This window comes from Lissotriton helveticus, chromosome 5_1 (assembly GCF_964261635.1).
Source record: "Lissotriton helveticus chromosome 5_1, aLisHel1.1, whole genome shotgun sequence".
Classification (NCBI taxonomy): Eukaryota; Metazoa; Chordata; class Amphibia; order Caudata; family Salamandridae; genus Lissotriton; species Lissotriton helveticus.
Window position 1 is genome coordinate 1038467783 of NC_136065.1, and position 17704 is coordinate 1038485486.

General features: G+C 42.8%; 1 protein-coding gene across 1 annotated transcript in view; it reads right to left on the reverse strand.

The window, feature by feature from the left end:
* Window positions 1–17415, reverse strand: part of GOLGA7B (golgin A7 family member B) — a 189826-nt gene extending 172411 nt beyond the window's left edge. The window contains exon 1 of the mRNA XM_078641152.1: window positions 17316–17415. Within this exon, the coding sequence (XP_078497278.1) occupies window positions 17316–17327 (12 nt within the window). The 5' untranslated portion in view covers window positions 17328–17415. The remainder of the gene's footprint in view (window positions 1–17315) is intronic.
* Window positions 17416–17704: the final 289 nt, after the last annotated feature.

A 17704-nucleotide genomic window follows, 5' to 3' on the forward strand; every position in this document is an offset into this window, starting at 1 on the left:
TTAACTTTTAGTCCTGAGAGGACCCCGAACCTTACCACCTCTCTAAGTACCGATGCGAGATTGATTTCCGGATCGCGAATATACAGCAGTGTGTCATCTGCGTACGTGGAAATACCTATTTTGTACGTCGAGAAGTTGATACCCTTTAGACCGTGGTATTCCCTAATCGCGCATGCCAGAGGTTCAGCAACCAGCGCATACAGTAGGGGTGGGTAGGGGGCATCCTTGCCTAGTTCCCCTACTTGTTTCGAATGCTTCGGTGACAGAATCCCCTATCCGTAGTCTCGCCGTGGGTTTGTAATAAATGCCCCTATCATTTGCAGGAAGGGTTCGCACAGCCCTAGCTTTCATAAAACCCTTAGCATGAATGGCCATTCCACGGAGTCAACTGCCTTCTCCATATCAAGGAAGATGGCCAGCGCTTTGTTTTCCTGCCGTACGTGCTGCATGGTTTCCAGCACTGTTCGGATATTATACATGAGATTACGATCCGGGACAAAGCCGGCTTGCTCTGGTGCCACAAGGTCCGGAACCAGTAGAGCCAGCCGCGTGGCCAACACCTTTGCATACAGCTTGGCGTCCACGTTTATCAGGGAGAGTGGCCTATAGGAACCACAAATATTGGGCGGCTTCCCAGGTTTCAAAATTGTGACCAGCAGCGCCTCTCTCATGGAGGCTGGCATACTACCCTCCGCACAGATGTCATCAAAAAGAGTTATCAAATGTGGCATTAGCTTGTCTTTGAACGCTTTGTAAAAGCCCACTGTGAAGCCATCTGCCCCTGGTGCGCTGCCAGAGCGCATCCCTTCCAGCGCCTCCAGTATTTCATCCTCTTGCACTGGCATCATCAGAAATCCCCTTTGCGAATCAGGCAAGAAAGGCATTCCTATGTAGCTGAGATAATCATCGATTTCCTCTTCCATCTGGGAAGATTTGGACTTATATAGATCCTCATAGTAACCCCTAAACTCTTCAAGAATCTCTTTCTCGTCTGAGAGCACATCCCCTGTTAGCAGCTCATCAATCACCAGGGGCCGCCTATCTTGACGCATTAATCTGGCTAATACAGAACTAGGCCTCTCCCCCTCTCCGTATGTCCGAGCTGTAGCGTTCTTGCCCATATGCCGCACTTCCCTGTCAGCCTCCTCATTGTAATCAGCAATTAGTGTTTGGAGCTGTGCCGTGATATCCACCTCTGGGTTGCACTGCTGCCCTCTCTCTAGGTCCTTCAGTTGAGCCTCAAGATGCTTCAGCCTTTGTCTTATGGTCTTAAGGACGCTAGAGTGCTTGGCCATAGCCATCCCTCTGATATAAGCTTTGAATGTGTCCCAAATGGTCTGAAAACTGTCAACAGATCCCAAATTATTTCTCCTATTTGTAACATCTTAATAGCTTTCACTAAGTTCAAAAATATTGTGAATTGTCCCAAAAAAAGTCACGAAAATGATAACCAGAAACTTTGCAACTGCACAAACCCCAAGTGAAAATCTGTAGGATGCTTGTTACTTGGACATTAAAATAGCTGCATAATCTGACTTTATGAAGCCTTAATGAGCACCAGTTCTGGATCTAAGTGCATGATGTACACACACACACAAGTACACAAAAATGTAATATTGAGGTCACATACATGAGATCAAAAACTCTGATTAGCATGGATGCAGACTGAAAACCTGCAGACTCAAGAACAATCTATGTACCTTCAGAAACCCTGTATTCAAAATGTAAAAGTCAAGATCTTATGTTCTAAAGTATATATTGCTATTGTCTAATGAACCATTGTACTGCACATAGGCTCTGTAGCATCACTGAGCCAGCCAGTGGTACCATGCATTATTACCTAGGTAGTTTGATTTGGGCTATATAGCCTTTCCCCATGTAGGAGACCATGGCTATTGTAAGGGCTTAGTGAAGCATGAGGACTCACATGAGGATAGCTAAAGGGTGAGCCGTGGCTCAAATAGTTCTTTAGCCGATGTGTGTCCCCCTCAAAAGAACTGGGGGTGTAAGAATATTCTCAGCAATGTAGCTTTTCTTTTGGAGTGATTTACATGCTTTTTGGCACTGTAGGAAGTTGAAGTATTATGTGGGGATGCTGGATAGCCGCACCTTGCAATACTCTCACAAAGCTCCAAAGAGGGTCCTTGGATTAACAATAATGAATCCATAGCTCAGTCCAGGTAGAGTGGCAAAGAGCAGTTAGGCTTTACTAGACGATCATGTGTTAAGCATCTCCGAGTACCAAGATGGATGATCAGTAATTGACATTACTCAAAAGAAATCTGACAACAATTTATTAAAAAAGCAGATTTGTATATAATTTTGGACACCAAAATGAAGTAAATCAGAGAAGTATAGCCGGATTTATGGATTTTAGAAGCAATATTAAATCATTGCAAATCGGTACTGCAAAACATAATTGCTACAGTCAGAGGGGAAAGCGCTAGTAACAATCGGCCACTTGCAGGTCGAGTTGCCCGGAATCCAAGGAGGGTAAAGGTGATGCAGGGACCAGGATGAAGCCAGACAGTCAGTTTGATTTCACCTCGCTCGAGAAGCCCGGTGCAGAGCTGTCCTGGCTGTCCTTGGTGCTGAAGCTGGAGCCGCGGGAGAGCTGGTATTACCGCTTACATGGGGCTGGTGGGTAGCAGGGTGCAAACAGTTGACATCAAAGCAACAAAGTGCCTTGTTATCATGAAGTCTTTTTCCCTGCAGGGAATTACAACGCGGTTGTTACAACAAATGCGTTGTAATTCTGCATACCATTACCCCACAAGTCATAACAACGACTTGCGGAGGGGGGGCGCTGGATGTTGGAATAGTATAATTTACTATTCCAAATCCAGTCTGTGCGGATAGTAGGGAAGGTGTTGGATTTTAAATCCAACACCTTCTCCCACTCTGCAAGTTGTCGTTTCGACTTGTGGAGTAATAGTATGTGGAATTAAAACGCGGTCGTTGTAACAACCGCGTTGTAATTCCCTGCGGGGAAAACAGTTTTGTGGTAAGCGTTGTTAACCCAAAGCCACTGCTGATGTCAGATGAAGGTTTAGCGGGGCTCGTTTGATGTGCAAAGTCAAGTAAAGGAGGTGGTTGCAGGACTGGTGACCAACAAGCCTGGCAACAGTAAGCTCAGCAGAACGTTATTTCAACATCTGGAGCTCGGGGGAACATGGTAGCTACCTGAAACTTTGTGGTGGCCAGGACTATGTTTCCTAAAATGCATTGGGACCTTCTACTTTTGGGTTGTCACTCAAAGGGCCAGATGGCCAGAGAGTCTTTGGTTCTGGTATGTTGTTTTTACTTGCGGTGTGCAGGGGACTAGTTCCTTTAGTCCAGGGGAGTCTGAAGCAGCAGTGGCCCATAAAGGTAAGAGTGGTGGGTTGGTGGGGCTGTGTTGGGGGGAGTTGACAGACGACCAAGAGGGAAAATTAAATAAATAATAAATTTTCCTTCATCATCGTCTGTTGAAACCCCCGCCCACCTAGTGCCACCGCTCTTACCTGCATGGGCCACTGCTGGTCTGGTTTTGCCTTTGGCTCTCAAAAGGGTCCATCTGCCTGGTGTATCTGAGCATTGCTCCCAGATGAGTCGCAGTCATGTCAATCCAGGAAGGTTGCCACGGGTGCAGAGTATAACACCTTTGGTTTGAGCAGCTCTTGTTATTACAGACTTGGGTCTATTTTTGAGCCCTTTGTTACAAGTCAGATCGAAACTCAGGTTCTGGTGTCAGGGTAGGTATAGAGTCATAATATCGATGTTTAAATATCGCTGTTCCATAATATCGATGTTTAAATATCGATGTGACACAATATCGCCCTGCAAGAATATTGTTAACCAGAATATCAACATACAGGTAAGAAATATAGTTTTTGTTAATATCGAAGTAAGTAATATCGTTAGTCAAAATATCCTTGTTAATAATATCAACGTTTATTTTAGTGTTTTGTATTTTAGTATACGTATTAACAGTATAGTTTATTTTCTAGTGTCTGCTTGAAATTTTTAGAAAATAATTAATTTTTGCGTATTTTAGTTCCTTAGCAGGCTGTGGGTTTATAGGGGAATAGGGTGGGAAGTAAGTTAATTATAATACGTTTATTAATAATTTTTAGAAGTTATTAATTTTATAAAAAATTAAATATCGCGTTTTAGTTCTGTGGTGGGTTGTGTGTTTATAGGGGAATAGGGTGGGAAGTAATTTAATTATAATACGTTTATTAATAATTTTTAGAAGTTATTAATTTTATAAAAAAATAAATATCGCGTTTTAGTTCTGTGGTGGGTTGTGGGTTTATAGGGGAATAGGGTGGGAAGTTATTTAATTATAATTAATTATAATTAATTAATTAATAATTGTAATTAATTAATATTTTTGTATTTAATAATTGATATTGTTAATTGGGTTAATTAATTTGCTATTAATTAGTTAGTCATTGGTTATTAATTACTAATTGGTAAATATGTTCATTGTGTCATTTTTTTAGGAGCTGGTTGTGAGTTTTAGGGGAGTAGGGTGGAAATTAATTTAATTATAACTAATGAATTATTAATTGTATTAGTTATTATTTATGTATTAATAATTTATATTGTTAATTGTGTTAATGTATGTGTTATTACTTAGTTATTAACTGGTTATTATTTAGTTAATAATTGGTTATTAATTATTAATTGGTAAATATGTTAATTCTAAGATTTCTTTAGGTGCTGGTTGTGGTTTTGTAGGGGAGTTGGGTAGGAAGTAATTTAATTATAATTAATTCACTAACAATTGTATTAATTAATATTTATGTAGTTAATATTTTATATTGTTAGTTGTGTTAAACATGTTATTATTGGAAATTAATTATTAATAATTATTTGGTAAATATGTTAATTGTAAGATTTTTTTGGGGTGGGTTGTGGGTTGTTGGTGGAGTATGGTGGTAAGTAATTTAATTTTAATGAAAAAGTATTACTTTTATATAATATTTATTTAAAATTGATTGTTTTTAATTGCTTGTTAATTGTTATTAATTAATTCATTAATTGTTAATTAATTTTGTTAATTTTGTATTATTTTACAATATTGGTGGTGTTGTTTATAGGGGAATATGGTGGGAGGTAAATTATTTTTGACTAATTAAATATTTCTTAATTAATGTTAATTATTTTGCAGGAGTGGGAATGCTAATTTATTCCCCTCCGCTATCCAACACTTACCCTACTGTTGCATTTGCTGGAGTCGGAATAGTAAATTATTCCCTTACGCTATCCAACACTTTCCCTACTATTGTACTCGTTGGAATAGGAATAGTAATTTTTACCCACCCGCTATCCAACACTTTCCCAACTGTTGCACTCACTGGGGTATGAATAGTAAATGTTACCCCTCCATTATCCAACACTTTCCCTACTGTTACACTTATTGGAGTGCGGATATTAATTTATATCTCTGCTATCCAACAATTTCCCTACTGTTGCACTCACTGGAGTGAGAATAGTAATTTTTACCCACCCACTATCCAACACTTTCCCTACTGTTGCATTTGCTGCAGTGGGAATAGTTATTTTTACACACCCGCTATCCAACACTTTCCCTACTGTTGCACATGCTCACTGGAGTAGGAATAGTATTTAGTAAATTTTACCACTCCACTATCCAACATTTTCCCTACTGTTACACTTGTTGGAGTGGGAATATTAATTTATACCTCTCCGCTAGCCAACACTTTTCCTCCTGTTGCATTTGCTGGTGTGGGAATAGTAATTTTTACCCACCCGCTATCCAACACTTTCCCTACTGTTGCACTCACTGGAGTGGGAATAATAATTTTTACCCATCCGCTATCCAACACTTTCCCTACTGTTGCATTTGCTGGAGTGGGAATAATAATTTTTACCCACCTGCTATCCAACACTTTGCCTATTGGTGCTATCACTGGAGTGGGAATAGTACGTTTTACCCTCCCGCTATCCAACACTTTCCCAACTGTTGCAAATACTGGAGTGGGAATAGTAATTGTATCCTCTCCGCCATCCAACACTTTCCCTACTGTTGCATTTGCAGGAGTGGGAATAGTAAATTATTCCCCTCCGCTATCCAACACTTCCCATACTGTTGCACTCTCTGGAGTGGGAATAGTAATTTTATCCCCTACGCTATCCAACTTTTCCCCTACTGTTATACTTAATGTAGTGTAAAATATTTTTTTACAAATAAATATGAATTTTTATATTTTTATTTATTATATATATTGTATTTTTATATTACAGGTTTATATATATATATATATATAGATATATATAGATATATATATATATATATATATATATATATATATATATATATGCATTTGTAATTTTTATTAAGTTTCTAACATTTCACAATTAACTAAAATAATTATTTATTAATATTATTAATTGTATATGTATATAAAAATATGAATGTTTACTTTTTTTATATGACATTTATTATTTATCATTTTAACTTCTTAAAATAATTCTAACTATTTTTGTATTAATTATATTTATTATATTCTTAATTTTATAGTATTTTTAAGGGATGTAAAAAACCGATATTTTAAACAATATTTTAAACGATACGTCGGTTTTGATATTTTTGTACTTACCTTTGTAGAGATAGGATATCGATATTCTCTCCATTGATAGTCTTTATTCGATATTTTTTTAGGTCGATATTCGGTCCGTCGATATTCTGTCAGTGGTCCATCAGGGTAGCCCTTAAATCCTAGATTTAGGGGTGTTAGGGGTGTGGGTCCAAGTGGCTAATGGGCTACTAGCTCCAGTGGCTAATCTGTCCCTGAGGAGACCACATCCTGACATGTAGGTCACCATTTCTACTCACAACCATCAACCAACCACCTTTTAAAAAAGACAGACGTCTTTTTTAGCTGTACAGACCATGTAGCCCACCCTAGAGATGTGGCTAGGCTTCCAGGGATGTCATGAACATCTAATGTCCCTGCCTGCCCAGGTGCAAATGTGCCTTGGGGCAGGGGGAAGGCTGCCCAGGTGCAAATGTGCCTTGGGGCTTGGGGAAGGCTGTTTCCTCCTTTAGGAGCCATCCTGGTTGCGAATCACAGGTGTTGTAGCCTTTGAAGCTCCCCGCCTTGATGTGCCTCTTCACTAGTCATCCTATAAGGAAGGGAGGAGAGATCTCTTTCCTTTCTAGGCCATTGTTTTTGACTCCTGTGAGAGTTTACACCTCCTAGCAGCGGGTCATTTTCCTGTTTTGGCTACAGCAGCTGTGGGCTGGCAGCCAGAGCACAGGAAAATGCTGAGGCAACCAGAAGGGCAACTATACAATAGCCACCTGGGTGCATGCCACACCGTCCTCAACATGAGAATCGTGTCATGGGTGATGATACACACTGTTTGATACCAAACATGACATATTTAGGTAGTGCCAAAATGGAGCAACCACCCTCAGGTTTGTCCGGGTGCCATCCCATGTTATACTATGGACTGTCTAGCACTTATACTAGCCTTTAATGGTAAAGACCACTAAAGGGACATATAAGCGTGTACTTAAATGTCCACATTTATTATAAAGCACCCTGCTTCCTTGGCTATGGAAGCCTTCCTTAGGGTTGACTGGCATATTACGAATAGTGCATTGTCTTTGCCACACATGGTGAGAGCAAAGTCGAGTTCAAGCAGTTTGCACTGCTCCTGCAGTCTGCAATGACCGGCCTTCTGTCAGTGGTTAACTTGGGTAACTCAGGGTGGCACAAACAGTGCTTCCGGCCCTGGAGACTCCTTTAACACCCATGCCCTGGGCACTTCTGGTACCCTATGCTAGTGACCGATAAAGGGTTAAAGCCTTGCCAATTAGGGTTACCAATTCACACATATCAGTTTTAGGGAGAGAGCACTAGCACTGAGACCTAGGCAGCAGGTTCCAGGGCACTTTCAGAGTTAAAACTATCAGCACTGGAGCAAAACGTGGCGGAATGACCATACAAAAAGGGCATTTTCCTCCATGTATAGTTACTTTGATCAGGCAACTGATTCCAGTGTGCAGTGAGCATAGGGAGATTATCCTGCATCTGACACACATGCATGCAAGGTGCAACTTCTGTGTTTTGGGAAAATGTGTCTATTCTTCAACCTTGACATTAAAAATGTTTGCAAAGGCCAAGGAGAATGTATGGAAGTCTTATCTTAATAAATGAAGTAGTTGACAATTCCTGCTCTATCAAAAATGTAAGATGTGATTATTCCACTGCTATTATAGCAGAAGCCCACGAAAGACCTCTATAGGGACACTGTGGCTACGATCAATGTCTGATGTCCTATGTGATTCATAAGTAGAAGACTAAACAAGGCCTAATGGATGAGGCGGAATATAATTCAGGATTTTGAAAGCATTACACTAGATTCATTTAACAGCTTTTGGAGCATTAGTCCTTTCATGGATCAAATGATGGATTAGAATTTCAGGACATATTCCAGTTGGCTTGTATGCAAGCAGGAGTTTTATATGGAGTTGAAATGAACATAGTAGCTGGTTTGCACTTCAGAATACAAAAGTATAGAAAACGTCACCAATTTATATGACTTTTAAAAAGAAAACAAACTGAGATGATATCATCACAAAAAAATATTTTTTAATTTAGCATTTTGATATTTGAGTACATTTTGAGTTACAGAAATCAGTTTCATCCAAAACACTTGGGGTGGTTGAAAATGACAAGAGTAAAGTCAGAATTGGGTTGTAAGAAAAATAAACTGCATTTTAATATAAGCAATTGTAAATAAATTCATGTCTGTGAGTCTTTGGACCTGCCATTCTATAAAACATGGAATTTCAAGTACCAAATGGACACTTGGACCTAAAAAGTTACAATGTGAGCTAATCTGCTTTTGACCTACAATAGACCTGACATCCTTGGCGTGGTATTCCTCTAAACTTTCTGCCTTCACTACCTTGCTTTGTTGAAGTTGTTTGTGTTAGCATTGGAACTCTGTACTCTTTACCACTGGTAAACAGTAATAAAGTGCTTGTGCTTACCCCCTAAACATGGTAAAATTGACCTACACATAATTGAAACATTTAATGTACTTATAAGTCCCTAGTAAGTGGTACCACATGTAGCCAGGGCCTGTAACTTTCATGCTACAAGTGTGCCTCCCTAAAATAGAATTGTAAGAAAAAGAATCAGGACTGTGACTGCAGCCTATAAAGTTGTTTTGAACTGAAATTTCGACCTGGCAAAGTAAACCTTTTGCCAAGCCTAAAGTTTCATTCTTCATTACTCATAAGTCACCCCTAAGGTAGGCCCTAATGGCTCATAGGGCAGGGTGCCTGGTATTTGAAAAGTAGGACATGTGCTCTGAAGTTTTACATGTCCTAGCAGCGAAAACCTCCTGAAGTCAACCTTCACTTCTATAAGGCTATCTCTCCCATAGACTAACAGTGGGTTACCTTATTATACTTAATAAGTGATAACTTCAGTTTGGGTCCAGATAGAGAAATGCTGTTTCCACTGAAATTAATTGTAATTTAAAATTATCTTTAATGATAAATGCAGATTCAATGTTACTATTCGGAAATGCCACTTTTAGAAAGTTATCATTTTCCTGCCTAAACCAAATGTGCTTTCTGCCTGTGTCCAGGGTCACACAGTTGTTAATGGTTCTTGTGGTATTTTGTGGATTCCTTCAAACAATGGGGGAAAAGCCTTTGGTACAGAGCAGGGTGTTTCTCTGCTGAGAAGGATGTCCTGGGGGTTTGTACTCAGTTCTTCTTGTGCTTCATGGGGTTGCCTCATGGCTTGACCACCCCATTCATGTCTTCTAAGGGCCACCTTCTCTGCCACTGATAAATGCAGCTCACACCCAAGCTTGCCTGCTCTTTTTTACTCCCTTCAGTTTGGATCCAAACACAGGAAGAGAGGGAAGGTTTGATAAAGGGAGTGTCCCCCCACCCACAGGCTGTCACTGGTGATAAAAGTGGTACCTTCAGAATATCTCATCAGAACACTCCTGGATCTGTGGATGATTTAGAAAAGGGATTGACCTGCTGTCTGAAGAAGGAAGATTGTACCTGCTTGACTTGAACCCAAGCTCTCCAGAAGTGAGTCCAAAGGTCAGTTGAATATCCTGTTTGAGGTACGACGGGGTCCAGAGGCCTTCCTCCAGCTGTTCAACACCAGCGTGACCTGTCGGAACTCTGATGCTGGTTTCTGCTGGAGTGAGTCCTGATCCCTAAGAGCTTTCCTTCAGGTCCTGGTAATTTGTCTGTCTCCAGAGTATACTCCTCCGGAAGAAAAGATGAAGGTGCAGATGTTTGTGGCATCTCACACCCACAAAGTGACCTCTTCATGCCAAGCATTGACCGGCCGTGACGACCGCCAATGCAAAACTCCAGCAGTACCTGCTGTTTGCGCCGACAGTGTTCGTCCATGATTTCCACCAATGTGAATCTCCAGTGACAACTGCCTCCTGGTGCCAAAACAGTGGCAGTTCATGATGCCCAACCTGTTCCTGATTGCCAACAACCTTCTCGTGGCCCCCACCAATGCGAACGGATGTTCCTTGCACACACTTGGGAAGGTAACTCTTAAACAGGAGGAACCTGGTTCCTGTATCCAACCAGCACTTCATTCCAGTTGGCCTGAACACTTAACTTTACTGCTGTCCAGTGCGATCAGATAAATGTGAGTGGTGCTTTGTGCTTTATGGCACTATTTTCACTTAAGAATTTAAAAAACTCATGTCTCTGGTTCTACTGATTTGATTTATATCCTTCTGGTGTCATTTTATTAATTACAATGTACTCTATTTTTCTAAATGGGTTTAGGGTGTTACTAAAGTTGTGTTTTCATATGGTTACTGTCTGAGTGCTGCATAAATAATGTATACATTACTTCTAATTTACGCCTAACTGCTTTTGTGTCAAGCTGCCAGTGGGTTAAGCACAGGGTGTTTTAGTGACTTTTGTGGTTCACCCTGAAAACGATTGTGTTCATTATTTGAGTGGGGATTCCACCCCCTCAACTAATTACTCACTTCCCTACAACCTAAAATTACTGAAGGAAAGACTAAAAAAGTAGGGCCTGGGTAAATGTGTTTTCATTGTGAATACCATTAAAAAAATCAAAAGTAGAAAAGAAAACAGCAAAAACGTAGTCTACCCCCAAATAAATCATCTCCAGCATACTACCATAGATCAATACATCTAGTCAGCTTAACCAATCACTGTATCCCCCCCCCCCCGAACACAATGACATAAACACACCATTCAAATGATTTGCCTCTCACATGTTTGGCTCTTCACACCAAGAACCATTAGCAGGTCATCTAATCTAAGCAGGAGCAATTGCAATAAAAAGGTACAGGTTGAAATAAGAAAGAACTATATTTACTCTGCCATGGGACAACAGGTGATACATAGTATTGTTTGAGACTCTTCTCGTAGTCTTTGTGGTAGTCTGAATTGTCTGATTTCTGCTGGGAGGACCATTCAGTGGTGGGAGGCACCTTGGTGAAAACCCTGAATGTAAAAGTGGTTTTTGGCTCTTTCGGCCCAGTGAGATGATGTTAAGCTTGCATCCTGGGAGAATGGTCAGATGAATATCAGATGGTAAACTGCAACATACAAATAGGACCTGGGTGGCACAGTTATTGTAATTTGTCAACAGGTTAGAACGGATGATATGAATGAGGATCTTGCTGAGAAGGTTGACAGAATGGGCTTGATGCTGTGAAAGGTGACATTGGTATGGTACTCGTGAATATTTATCAAGTGTTTGAGTACCACTGAAGTGAGGTAAAGAGGCTCACCTCAGTTTCAACGCAGAACATTAGAGTGCACTGCTGTGGTGGGCTAGGATGGAGATCACAAGACAGTAGAAGGTCCAGCATGCAACCTATGGGTGGGCAAGTGTAAGATCTCTGCTTTGGCTGGGTTGAGCAGTGGACATTAAGTAACCACACAGTGTCAGGTAACTGTTGTGTATTATGTGTCCATCCTGGTTGTGAGTTAATTGGGGTTTAGATGACTATGCAGATTTGAGTGTCATCTGTGAGCATTTAAAAGCAAACTTCACATTAGAGAATATTCTGCTTACGATGGTAGCATTGAGGGAGAGTAGAGGGGAAAGACGTTCGGCCTTGTGGAACTTCCAGTGGAATTCACCAGATGTTCCCTATGTGTCATAGTTGATTTTTGGCACCAGGTAGTGAGAAACTAGGAATGGGTTCTCATAATCATAGTTTGGCTGGTCACATTTTTTAGGCATATGATGTGGTCAATAGGATGATGGTGGCCATAAGATTGATGGTTGCTGGTTTGACGAGAGGCACCTGAGCAGTTATGCAGTAATGTTGGGGACATAGCTAATGATGGTCAGAAATTAGAGACAGTTACTGGCGTTGTTTGTCAGAAGTTCAAAGCTATTGGAAAACTGTTGTTTGACCATTTTTGTGAAAAGGTAGAAGGTAGGTTGAGCCATGGTTGCATTTCTAGAGGCAGAAAATCAGCATTTACCAGCTTTTCCAAATTGGCTACAAATAATGTAATCATCACAAATATGCATATGTCCCAATACCGGTCTCTGCCCCTAGATTGGTTTGTTGTCTTATATCTCGTGGCCATTTTTTGTTACTTGAAAACAATTCGCTGGTCTTAGGCCAAGATCCTATAAATGAGAGCAAAGGCTGTTTTCCAATGTGTTCTATTAGGTCTTGTTGGACTCTGGACCAGATTGCATTCAGTTTTGCTACCCATGTCTGTCTGGGTACAAACCATTGGGTCTCAATTAAAGATTGGCTGGCAGCTAGCCGTCTTCCAAGGGGCAGAGGTAATTTCATCTCCCACCCAGAGGGACTACCACTTCCCATATTTAGAGCTGTCCACCAGCCAAGCAGAGGTCGCTACGCCTTCAGATGAGCCACCACCACCGCCACCCATTTAAAGACCTGGTAAGCTTGCTGAGCGACTGCCATGTTTCATGCAGCCTTTCTGCAAACTCCCATAGCAGGAATTCGTTTTTGAAAACAAAACAGTTAATGACCCTGACACACTGGGAGTCTTTTTTTATTTTTTCTGTTCGTTACTTGCTGGATGTTCCTGGTGGTCCCAAATAGAATAATGTACTTAATATCACCTGCCCTAATAATGGTTGATGGTCTGATGTGCTTACACTGACAGGCCCAAGTCCATTGTAAGGTTTTTGTCAGCAGATCCAGCAGGTGCATCACCGGCGGAAACATAATGGTCTGTCTGGCTTAATATAGAGCAGGTGAAATGTCAGCTTGATGCGGAATGCCATGTTTCTGGCAGAGTACCCTGTTCACAAAACTGTAAATGAGACCAATTGTTTTCCGGAAGGACGGCAATGTTAATTTCATCAACAAGAAATGAGCATTTAGTGACAACTGTTGTCAGGGCAGAGTGGCGGGGGGGGGGTGAAGGGCTATGTTGCAGCATCAGGGTTTCCCTGAGGACCCTCGATTTGCACTTGCAGTGAGACTGGGAGCCTGTGCCTGCTGTCTCCAACCCGGCAACACAGCTTTGGTTGGAGACAGCTTCAGTGCGCCTGTTGGTCTGGACATCGTGGGATGGCCGGCCAAACCCACAAGCACACTGAAGGCAGTGCATACCACTCCTTCTCTGTGGCTATCATCCCCTTACCCCACCCCCAAGACTTGGCACACTTAGGGGGGCCTAATATGATGGCGGTCGGATTGCCACCGCCCGACCGGCGGTAGTGATCCGCTGCCATAACTTCCCGCCCGACCGCCACTGACCCCCATCATATTAGCATGGCGGGGGTACTGCCGTGGATGGAAAGTCCGCCATGGAAAGGCATATAGTGAATCACTTTGGAGGCCCGTTGCGGGGGTGGGTGGTGCACTTGGAGGGTACCTATGGTACCCCCCTTCATTGCCACGCACAAGGTGGCAGGCATTGCGCTTTGCCTGTCACGTTGTGCATGGCAATGCACAACATGCCACTTTAAAATTGGGGAGGGTTCTGCTTACAGCACCGCCTGCCGCAATGATGAAGATGCTGGATGCGACTGCCAGGGTGGCGGTCGCATCCTAATTGGCCTGGTGGGCGGTCCCGTTATCCATTACGGTGGCCGTGAACTTTGTCCGCCAGTCATCGTAATGGGGCCCTAAGTTAGAGGAAAAATAAAACGATAATAAATCATATCTAAAGCATATTTAAGTATTGTTTTACTTTTCAAGTTTTGGAGAGTGTTGGCGGGGGTGGGGTGAAGCTCCAACACCATAGCAGTACAGCCGCTACTGTGGGCATCCCTTCAAAGTTAGAATGATGCAAGGTTATGCACTCAATTCTAGGAAAATTATTTACTCAGGTGCACACAGTTTTATTTTTGCTGTGATTTGCCAGTTCTTCTCTACACTGGAGCTGAAACAGCACAAATCACAACAGCCTTTTCAGATTAGACAAACTGACTGAAAGGTAGCAATTGGATACCTATTTTACCTCTCTATCCCACCGAGCTACAGCCAGACTAAACCCACACAAACAAATCATTAGCGGCATGCATATTTCTGAACTAAATATTTATGCATTGCCTTAGCAACTGTTTTCATGGCTGGCTGGATACTCCATGTTTTGCATTTCCAGCCCTTGGCGAGTGATGGCTTATTTCACAAGCAGATGTGAAGCCAGAAAATTCCCCCTGGGCACACAAAGTCATCCCGCAGGTGTCTGCCTCTCTGCATTGCTCCCCATACCAACCACTGTCATATCAACAGCCTAGTCCATCCCTCTCATCTGATCACATGGTGCAGAAGGGTAATATAGTCCTTACTGCTTTGGGGTACTTCCTTACTTTGTGAGTTAATACAACCAGGTGCTCTAAGATTATTTATTTCCACATGAAATGCCTTTTTGTTTTGCTAATAACTTTAGTGCCATTTGAGAAATCTCCACAACACATTGCAAAAGGTTTGTCTTTTTTGCCTAGTTAGTGCCTGGAAAGTTTAAGGATGATTCGTCGAGTGGGAGGCCGAGGAAAAAAAGGGGGTCCCAAAATGCAAAATCCTCATACATTTTCCATAGACCTTTTTAAAAAGCACTACCGCAAAAACTGCTGCACAGAATTACACCAAAATTGACAGGAAGCTGGATCTTGGTCCAGAAAGTGTGCTTTTTGTGATCGGTTTCAAATCTGTTCAGTAGTTTGGTGATATTAACCTCCAAAAATGTTTGTACATCTATACTGTTGGGTTTGAGGGACTCTTGGAAAAGTCCTTTGAACCCAGTTTTAAAAAATAGAGCCTTCTGATTGGCCCACAGGTTTTTATTACTCTTGGGCTAACTTGCTCTCTGCAGGAACAAGGCTCTGTTTGGTGCCAGCAGTATGAAGAAAAATGTTGCTGGCAGCCACTACAGGACTTGCGAACTTAGTCCTCTGTCTTGCAATTTTATTTTTTTAACATTTGAGGGGGTAAGAGTAAGAGTACCCTGTCCCCAAAGCCTTCGTGGGGAGGCAACCCAGAGGGACTCACCTTGGCCCAAAAAGAAAAAAAAATGCATTTTTGCCATGATTTAAGAGGACTTCCACAGGTTCGCAAAATAAAATGGTGGCCTGTCACTTTTAAAATATATATTATGGGAGGGTAGTGTGAGGGGGACCCCCCCCTCCCCCAAGCCCATTTGGGGCTGGGGACTCCATCTCCTGGGGTCAGCTTTTACCAAAGGCGGAGGGGGTGTGATCACCCTACCCGAGCCTTTAGCAGCCCCGGGAACCACAGTCCCCAGGGCCAACTTTTTATTTGAATGGGTGGGGGGCACACAGACCCCCTCCCTGAGCCAAAGGTGAAATGCTTATATCTTCTTTTTTACATATTTCTAGAAACTCCGAGATCTTAAGTGCTGGAATCAACTTAACATTTGAAATAGACCACTAGAAATAGAAATATAATGTATATTTTTGTAAAATCTGATCTCAACTCGTATTTAATTTTTTTTAACGACATGAATGAATACATGCTCTGTGAATTTTTGGCTCCTTTCTGTCACTTTCAATCAGAGTTCTTCATTTCGTTCAAAAGTTTGTCCAAAACAGCTCCAGTCATTAGGATCCGTTCTGTGTAATGGGTTTCTTATCTGTTCTATACTTCTGCCTAATGTTAGGGATCTGAGTACCCTTGCAGTTGCTTTGATATGTGCGTGCTCTGTACAGTTGCATTATGTTAAGTATGGAGTTTCCCATGCTGTGGCAAAATGCCTCCTGTGTGCTGGTCCTCAGTGTTAGCAATGTGATGTATCTTGGCCATGTTATGTGACTTGTTGAATCCCTGCTGCTCCCCTGACCAAGAGATACACATTTAACAAGCCCTTCTCCATTTTGTGTAAATTTCTTGCCTTCTACCTCCCCCGCTATGTTAGGGTTGTCAGCTCTCTGTCACAGTCAGTGTCTGTATTTGATCCATGTCGCTCCCCTGTGTTTTGGGGTGTATGTTCACGAACACAAGCTGTGTGAACAGCGGGCTCTCACCCGCTCCCCAGTGTTAGAGGTGTAATATCACTGGCCCACTCTGAGTGAGAAGTCTGCTCCGTACTGCTTCCCAGGGCTTTGGGGGGAACGATCACTAGCATTGTGTGGATTACCTGCTAGTGTTAGGGGTGTGAGATCTCTTGTCCATGCTCTGTCATTTGCTGGCTCTTTACTGCTCCCCAGATGGCGGTACATCACTCCTTGTGGGTGCTGCGCGTCTAGCCTGTGTTCTGTCCCTCCCGGTGTCACAGTGTATGGGATCACTAGTGCTCTCTGTGTGACAGCCTGCTATCAGCTGCTCGTCACAGGTAGTGGTGTGAGATATCTCTTCCTTGCTTTGTCGTTCTGGATCTCTGCTGCTCCCCAGAGTGAGTGATATAATAAGCCTTGGTCATGTCGTGGGTATAACCTGTTTTCTGCCACTTTTTGGTGTTATGGGGGTGTGATGTCCAGCCAATGCCGCATGTCCAGCTGTGACTAGCGCTCCCCCAGTGTTAGGAATTTACTTGTTCATGTTGTGTGTGTGTGAGCCCCAGCCGCTGCCCAGAGTTAAGCATATACTACAACTTGCCCATATCGTGTGAATTACTTGCTCACCTCTGTGCCCTTTCTTAGGGGTGTATGACCCTTGGCCATGCGTCTGAATAGCCTGGTCTTCTGACCTGCTCCCTGGTCTTACAGAGCTTGGCCTGGCTGTATAATGTGCCTGCACCGCGCTGCTCCCCATTACAAGCCAGTCGGGAGTTCCTCCTGCTGCTGCGTGAATCGTGTCCCCGGGGCGGGATCTCCCATGCCCGTGTTGTTGTGCAGGAAGGCTGCGGCTCTTACCTCGGCTGCCATGTTTCCACGAGTGTCCTCCGGGCTCTGTCCGCGGTGCTGAAAGCCTTCAGTCCCAGTCCGCGCCTGTCTACGGTGCTGAATTCGCTCAGCCTCCCCTCTTCCGGTAGAAGCAGCCGACGCCGCTGTCCTTGGTGCTGACGCCGGTCGTTGCCTCTGTTCAGGGCACAGCCAGGGTGGACGCCTGTCCGCAGGCTCCCGGGACAAGGGCTGGGTAATTACCCTTTGTTGCAGCGGTTCTCAGGCGCCGCGTCTCTTCCTCGGCAGGGCTCTGCAGAGCTGCGGTTGTTTCGGGCTCGAAGCTTGCCAGCATACTGCCTCCTCGCTGACCGAGGTGCTGAATTAACTGGCTCCAGCAGAGCCGGTAGGAAACACCCCCG